Source organism: Aplysia californica, unplaced genomic scaffold (genome assembly GCF_000002075.1).
Source record: "Aplysia californica isolate F4 #8 unplaced genomic scaffold, AplCal3.0 scaffold00196, whole genome shotgun sequence".
Lineage (NCBI taxonomy): Eukaryota > Metazoa > Mollusca > Gastropoda > Aplysiida > Aplysiidae > Aplysia > Aplysia californica.
This window is the reverse complement of record NW_004797466.1, coordinates 971,263-979,954: the sequence shown is the minus strand read 5'-3', so window position 1 is coordinate 979,954 and position 8,692 is coordinate 971,263. Positions and strand designations below refer to the sequence as shown.

At 41.2% G+C, this 8,692-nt stretch overlaps 1 protein-coding gene across 4 annotated transcripts in view; it reads left to right on the top strand.

Annotated features, from left to right (window-relative positions):
• LOC101850417 (protein CDV3 homolog) overlaps nt 1-8,117 on the top strand; it is a gene marked incomplete in the record, with an annotated part of 17,684 nt that extends 9,567 nt beyond the window's left edge. For all 4 annotated transcript variants that reach the window (XM_005098923.3, XM_013082861.2, XM_013082860.2 and 1 more), the window contains 2 exon segments: nt 1-173; nt 7,721-8,117. In XM_005098923.3, coding sequence (XP_005098980.2) covers nt 1-173; nt 7,721-7,823 — 276 coding nt within the window.
• Between the last annotated feature and the right edge of the window lie 575 nt (nt 8,118-8,692).

Genomic DNA, 8,692 nt, shown 5'->3' with positions numbered 1-8,692 from the left:
ACGCCAAAAGTCCCCGGCAAGTACGTGCCTCCCGGCGCCCGGCTGGCTGCCTCCTCTGCCTCCTCCTCCTCTCCCAGTTTCCCGTCCAGGAGGAAGAAGGAAGCGCCGAACCTGCACAGCGAGGAAGATTTCCCGACTCTAGGAGGCGGACCCACGCCGGGGAGACCATACAAGTGAGTAACACACGCGTACAGCAACACATGTGTACAAGCTACACACACAACCCATTTACACACTACGCAGAGGCTAGACGCACACAGCAACACGTGTGTACAAGCTACACACACAACCCATTTACACACTACGCAGAGGCTAGACGCTCACAGCAACACATGTGTACACACTACACACAGGCTAGATGCACCCAGCAACACACACACACACACTGCACACAGGCTAGTCACACACAGCAACACATGTACACACTTCACACAGGCTAGTCGCACACAGCAACACTTGTGTACACACTACACACAGGCTAGATGCACACAGCAACACTTGTGTACACACTACACACAGGCTACATGCACACAACAACACGTGTGTACACACTACACACAGGCTAGATGCACACAACACGTCTGTACACACTACACACAGGCTAGATATACTCAGCAACACTTCTGTACACACTACACAAAGGCTAGATGCACACAGCAACACACACACACACACACTGCACACAGGCTAGTCGCACACAGCAACACATGTACACACTACACACAGGCTTGTCGCACACAGCAACACATGTACACACTACGCACAGGCTAGATGCACACAGCAGCACGTGTGTACACACTACACACAGGCTACATGCACACAGCAACACACACACACACACTGCACACAGGCTAGTCGCTCACAGCAACACATGTACACACTACACACAGGCTAGATATACTCAGCAACACATCTGTACACACTACACAAAGGCTAGATGCACACAGCAACACACACACACACACACTGCACACAGGCTAGTCGCACACAGCAACACATGTACACTACACACAGGCTAGTCGCACACAGCAACACATGTACACACTACACACAGGCTTGTCGCACACAGCAACACATGTACACACTACGCACAGGCTAGATGCACACAGCAGCACGTGTGTACACACTACACACAGGCTACATGCACACAGCAACACACACACACACACTGCACACAGGCTAGTCGCTCACAGCAACACATGTACACACTACACACAGGCTAGATATACTCAGCAACACATCTGTACACACTACACAAAGGCTAGATGCACACAGCAACACACACACACACACACTGCACACAGGCTAGTCGCACACAGCAACACATGTACACTACACACAGGCTAGTCGCACACAGCAACACATGTACACACTACACACAGGCTTGTCGCACACAGCAACACATGTACACACTACGCACAGGCTAGATGCACACAGCAGCACGTGTGTACACACTACACACAGGCTACATGCACACAGCAACACACACACACACTGCACACAGGCTAGTCGCTCACAGCAACACATGTACACACTACACACAGGCTAGTCGCACACAGCAACACATGTACACACTACGCACAGGCTAGATGCACACAGCAGTACATGTGTACACACTACACACAGTCTAGATGTACACAGCAACACGTGTGTTCACACTACACACAGGCTAGACACACACAGCAACATATACACACACAACACACTTGCAGCAAAATATACACATCTGGTTACCCGTGTCAGTGGTCTCATGTCTCTGTGTTGGTGGACTCGCGGTCTAGATCTAGCCCACTAGTGACAGTGGTCTTATGTCTCAGTGCCAGCCCACTGGTGACTTTTTTCGGACCCCGGGTATTTGATAGTGTTGCTTTCCCCATTCCCTGTATTCCCCACTTTGCTCATAATCTTGAAAAAATGGCAAATTTAAGTCAGAGGGTTAAAATTTCTGCATTTTCAGAGAAGTTTTCATGTCTGAAAGAGTAGACCTGTGTTTATCGGCCGCTTGCAGGCTTAGCGGTAAAGTAAAGCTAGCAGTTTTGGTACCGATATACATGTTTTTTTAATTCCCGAAGAATATGAATCCAAACTGTGCCATTGGCTAAATCTCGGTACAGATGAATGAGAGCCAAGTGACTATAGCTTGTAACAAAATTGTTGCCGAATGTGGTGGTTCATCTAAAAAAATTGAGGAGGTTTACAATTTGTCCAACTTTCAGCACATGATTACTGTAAAACCTGTATTGAATTAGTAATGATATATAATATCTAGAAATGACAGTGTAACAGAGCACCCTTTTACAAATATTATACGTAAATGTATTATTTAAGCAAACAATATGCATTATTCATCATAAAACTTTGATTGCCATGGCTAAACCAACTTTGGACCCCTCATTTTTAAAAATCCTCGCCCCGCTCCTGATATAATACATTTTTAACGTTTGAGGAAAGCATAATATGTATTTGTCTTTTCTGACAAATTTAAACATTATTACAGCTTTAGCGACTCAATGTATTGTCAAAACTGTCGTGGAAATCGTGAGTAGTGTTTTTCACAACTGCTGTTTTCTATAGCTAATCTAGGTAAACAATCACTTTTGTTCCACACGGACACATGTGTCCGCCCAATGAACTATGGAATGGCAGTGTCTTTGGGCCATTCCCAAAGAGGGGATGTTTACATGTTCTTATGCACAGTAGAATTGTAAATGGGTTGGTTTATCAATGTCATGCTCCTACTGTGCCGGAACAACATAGGGGGGACTGCTGCTTTTTCTTTCCTCATCCTTACTATCGTCATTTTTCCTCTGCTTCTTTTGTATGTTTGTCACTCTCTTGTGAACAGCGATAACCGGGGTGCCTTGATGGTAGAAGTAGACTTTTACTACTGTTGAGGCTAGAGATGTGAGCCGAGTAAGTCTGATTCCCCATTTGAACTTCTCCTTTGACATCCACCCCTTGGCGCTCATATGGCCTTAGGCAGTTGCGAGCGCCGTAAAACCGTACTAAAACTAAACTTAATATTAATAAAAACCTCTACTAAAACTACAAAACACAGAAGACTCGAAATCCCACATCCATTGAACTGTGCCTGCGGTCCGTTTTTGTTTTTTCCCTTCTTTTTTTATCTTTGTTAGATAGATATCCCTCGTACTACTGAGGCAGAACAATTGACTTTTTTAATTTGGGTGACCTTATTTAGGCCACATATGGCCTTAATAAGCTAAACCCCCCTCCCTTACCTTATTTAGGCCACACATTTATACAAAGTCACAGACATATTCCTTTTGTGCTTATTGAGGTACAGTGCAGGGTGATTTTACCTGCAAGGATAATTGGACAAAATGGGCAATATCTTTATTGCTAATGGTCTTATTTAGACAAATCCTATATCATTGTCTTTTTTTTTTCTTAACTGCTCATGGTTATTAAAGAGTAAGCCAACTAGGTAGTAATTTCAGATTCCTAATACTAATATTATGGGCATTCTTAAAATTTTTTAACTTGTTTTTAGCGCTTTTCTCAACGTAAAATGGATTCCGTAAAAAAACAAAACAACAATGACCTTATCTTTCTTTTTCAAAGTATTGTGCATATCTATGTGTGAAACTATATATTCTATGCTTTCATGTACATGAAAAAAGCTAATAAAGGCAAGCAAAATGTTCTTCAGAGACATAGATCTAGTAGTAGGCCCACTGGAATGTTTTTTTTATAAACCGGGAAAGATGACCAGAAAATAACAAAATTATTTTATGATCTTCACTTGCACTCGCAATTTTTTTGACAAATTATAGTCTACCTCATTGTCTTTTTTCCCCCGCATTTTTCTTCACTATTCATGACAACTGGCATGTATTGTTTTCAGTTATTATCAAGAAAGGGGAAAGGCGGACTACGGGGTCTATCTAGCCAAAAGGATAGGTGGACCCCGGGGTCTACCTAACAAAATGCTAGGTTTTAGGATGTGAACCCCGGAGTCAGCGTAGTGAAATAAGTAGTAGATCTAGGTTTAACTAAGGATCGGTGGACCCCGGGGTCAACATAGTGAAATAAGTATAGATCTCAGTTTATTTTATAGTAGGACTGGCGGAGCCTGTGGTCAACGTAGTGAAATTATAAGTAGATATAGGTTTAATTTAGGATTGGTGGACCCCGGGGTCAACGTAGTGAAAACAGTAGATCTAGGTTTAATTAATTAAAAGGATTGGTGGACCCTGGGGTCAATGTAGTGAAATAAGTACATGTAGATCTAGGTTTAATTTTAAGGATTGGTGGACCCTGGAGTCAACGTAGTGAAATAGGTAGGTTTAAGGTGGACCCCAGAGTCTACCTAACGAAATACTAGTTAGGTTTTTAGAATAGGTGGAACCTGCGGTCACTGTAGTAAAATAAGTAGGTTTAATCAAGGTGTCCCGGGGGTCCACCAAGCCTTAATTAAACCTTCTTATTCCTCTACGGCTATGGTGACTCCGGGGTCCACCAATCCTTTTAAAATTAACCCTATTTATTTCACTACGCTGACCCCGGGGTCCACCAATCTTTAAAGAAACCTACTTATTTCACTACGGTGACCCCGGGGTCCACCTGTCCTAAAACCTAGTATTTCGCTAGGTAGACCCCGGGGTCCACCTTAAACCTGCTTATTTATCACTACGTTGACCCCGGGGTCCACCAATCCTTACTTAAACCAAACATTATTTCACTACGGTGACTCCGGGGTTCACATCCTAAAACCTAGTATTTCGCTCTGCAGACCCCGGAGTCCACCTATCCTCTACAAGACTAAACTATTATCAATTTGCAATTTTCATTGATTAGCTTTTTTTTTTTTTAAATATTGAATCAGACTCGCTGTCTAAAAAGTCCACTGCTAATGCTATTCTTTTCAAAGAAAATGGCACAATTTGATTTTATGACATGTTGAAAAAAAAGAATTTTAAAAATATCCCGAAAACAACATAAAATGATTATATAGATCTCTCTCTCTCTCTCTCTCTCTCTCTCTCTCTCTCTCTCTCTCTCTCTCTCTCTCTCTCTCTCTCTCTCTCTCTCTCTCTCTCTCTCTCTGTATATATATATATATATATATATATATATATATATATATATATTCTCTCTCTCTCTCTCTCTCTCTCTATATATATATATATATATATATATATATATATTCTCTCTCTCTCTCTCTCTATATATATATATATATATATATATATATATATATATATATATATGTGTGTGTGTGTGTGTATTTTATTATGTACCGTATACTAAAAGACTGAGCAGAGGCTTACAATGTAAATTCTGTGCTCTACAAGTAGAGAAAATCTTAAGTTTGCGCAAAACAGATTTTAGAAAAAAAAGTTGGATCTAATTATTCTAATAAAAGTAAAAGTGATTGTTATGCTCAGATTTGTTATTATTGACTCTGGAAATACAGTTACTTGCTGAATCTAAAAGTAACTAGAACTGAGCAATTCGTTTTATTTCAATTCCAAAGCCCAAAGGCATAGCAATAATAAGTTAGATCTAGATCTAGCAGTTGTAGGCTCTCTGGCTGCTTCTAGCATAGGCCTGCTACTACTGATTCTAGACAGGGAATCTAGATCTTGCTATCGCCTGCACTATTAAAGTCAAATATATGGTAAAATAAAAACAAAACTGAATTTTTTGTCAGTCAGTACATCCCAATTGCCATAGCCGCACGTATTAATAGTTGAATAATGCGATACCGAAGCAACACGTTATCACAGTGTGCAGGGGAGAGCGAGGTGCCCGGTCGATTCGGTGGTTCGGCTTTTGTAGATTTATGCATTTTTTACGGAAAGCCCTATTATCTAACCCTATTACTAGATCTATTAGTGTTGTGAAAACTTCAACCTCTACAGCTCAGGCGTCAAAAGATGCTGGAAAATAATAATACGTCCTGAAGTTTCATAATTTATTTTTATACAGAATAACACAGTACACAGCCAGTAGTTTTTATTTCATCGAGTTATAAAAATGGCTTTCGTATAAAAATTGCCTTGTTTTCAGAAGCAAATTTTAATAGTTCTAGTTCTACCGAATCGATTTTCACGCGAATTCAACTATTTTGATGATCTTTCTTTTCCTTTTAAAAAGATGTAGATCTAGGCCTGTCGGATGTGGCAGTGCGAATAACACTGAGTTGTTTAGATCTAGATCTAGACCCATCAAAACACGAGGCTTCGTGGCCGATCACAAAAGTATACAGGGCTTATCGAGGCCGATTCGCCCTGCTGCAAGCACGTTCACTAAACTGCCTACTAGATAGAATCTACTACCAAATATTCTCTACACGATCTTTGCTACTACTACTACTAGGCCTACTAGCCTACATGTACTACTACGAGACAGTACGAGAGAGTGTCACTCAGGCAAAGATAGTGTAACTTTGACTCAGCCACGTAGTGTACACACTTTTTATACCCCAAATTTAACCCGGAAGTCCATTCGGAGGATTTGACCTTTTCACTTGACCAAAGTGTGCCAAAATGGTAGCCTAGCTTTTGCCCCTCCATGAAGGAAAAATCTGGCCCTCATTCAAACCATTGGGATTGAGTAAAATTTTGCGTATTGTGCTTTGTTCTTTACAATAATTTTCTAAAAGTGAACCTTTGAAAGACAAAGGAAATGATTTTTGATTTTAGAAGAGAAAAACCAACAATCCCACCACTCGTAATTGAACAAGAAACTATTGAAATCACGGATTCATACAAATATCTTGGCCTTACAATAGACAACAAATTTACATGGCAAAACCACGTAAACAATATCGTTAAAAAAGTAAATCAGAGGCTGTACTTTCTGAGGAAACTAAAGTCTTTCAATCTGAATCCATCCATCCTTCAGATTTTCTACACCACCACAATAGAAACTTTGATAAATTTTGGAATCTGGGAAGGCAGCACATTATAAAACTAAATAAGTTGATAAAAAAGGCATCAAGAACAGTTGGTAGAGACCTAAGTAACTTTGAATATCTGAATGCTTAGTGACCATAGCCACCCACTGACATCGGAATTTCAACTATCGACCCGCAGTAAACGATACATTTCCAAAAAAGCAAGAACAGACAGATATAGAAATTCATTCGTACCAACTGCAGTGAGGTTACTGAACACACAGTGCTACAAATGAAACAGAGAGAGAGAGAATGAATGTGTTACGGACCGGGTTGTCCCAGCCCGTGAGACATGTATTTACTTGGCATAATGTCCTGTCTTGTTGTGCGTTTGCGTGAGTGCACCTTTAAGTCTAACTTTTGTAACGTCTACTGCCATTGTTAACGACCAAGACAAATTTCTCCCTGCGAGATGAATAAAGATTGTCATTGTCATTGTCGTCATTGTCATTGTCATTGTCATATTCATTATGGTTATGATTTATAAGTTGTACACTGAGACAAAACCGTACTAAATGAGAAAGGTGCACCATTATGAAAGTGGAAAGAACTCAGTTGCCTGAAAAGGGTAGTTTGAGCATGTGTGGCCTAAATAAGCTAAAAAACCCTCCCTTACCTTATTTAGGCCATATGTGGCCTAAATAAGCACTCCCTTTTAATTTTTAAAAATTTATTTATTAAAAAATTATTTTTTTTTAATTTCATGAAATGCCACTCACTTGACTAAGAAAACTAAAACATTCCTTGTGTCCTCTCTCCCCCTGTCCAAACCCGCCCCCCCCCCCCCTTCTCCAGCCCGTACAGCAGCTCTGGATCCTCCGACGTGATCGACCACCCGGCGCACAGGAAGGGAGTTAACCTCACCCTGGAGAACAAGTTCTCCGCCCTGCAGGATTGACGGAGGACCGCACGGTAGACCTGGGATAGATGGAGGAGGCCGGCCGCTGTGGTGGTAGTGGACGCGGTGGCGGTCGTCGCTGTGGTGGTGTGGTGTCATCGTCGTTGTTGCTGTTGCTGTTGCTGCAGATTTGTGTTCTGTGCATGTTTGTCATTTACGACGGAAGCACTCGCTGCGCGCATGTGTGTGTGTGGGTGGGTGTACGCGCAGACAAGAAATCATGCTCGCTGTGTTTGTGTGTGTAAAAAGACTTTGCGATGTGTGGTAGTGTGTGTGCTGGTGTGTGTGTGTGAATGGGACTGTGTGAAGGCTGATCGATATGGGGACTGCTGTCGCGATGTGGTGGAATCAGGCGCTCGTCTATTTTGGGCATAAGGAATTATTGGTATCATCTTAAAGCTTGTTCATCTGTCTTGAATTTGATGAAAATAATCCATCTTTCTTGATAAGAAGTTGAGATATTTGTGAGCCAAGGCGGTGGGGGTTGCCTGGTGTAAAATTAGCGAGAAAATGGCTTCCAAAGTTTGATGATTTCCAAAGCTGTTGTGTCCTTGGAAACTGCAAATTTACTTCTTTTTTTTTTGCCTTTGATCAACATTTTTCCGTAATATTCACTCTGAAATGTTTTTTTAAGTGGACATAAAAGATGTTGAGGCGAATTAAAAATTAAATAAAAATTGCCCGACAGGTGGGAAAAAAATTTTCTTCCTTCTTTTTTTCTTTTATTATTTTGACAAGTGTCTTGATTTCACCATGATGCCACCCGTAAAAAAAATGAGTGTGTGTGAGGGTGGTTGGAGGGTGTCACCGGTACATCCTACTTCTTTGGTCTCTCTGTTGTTTCTTTTGCCTGTGTGGGTGGACGGAGG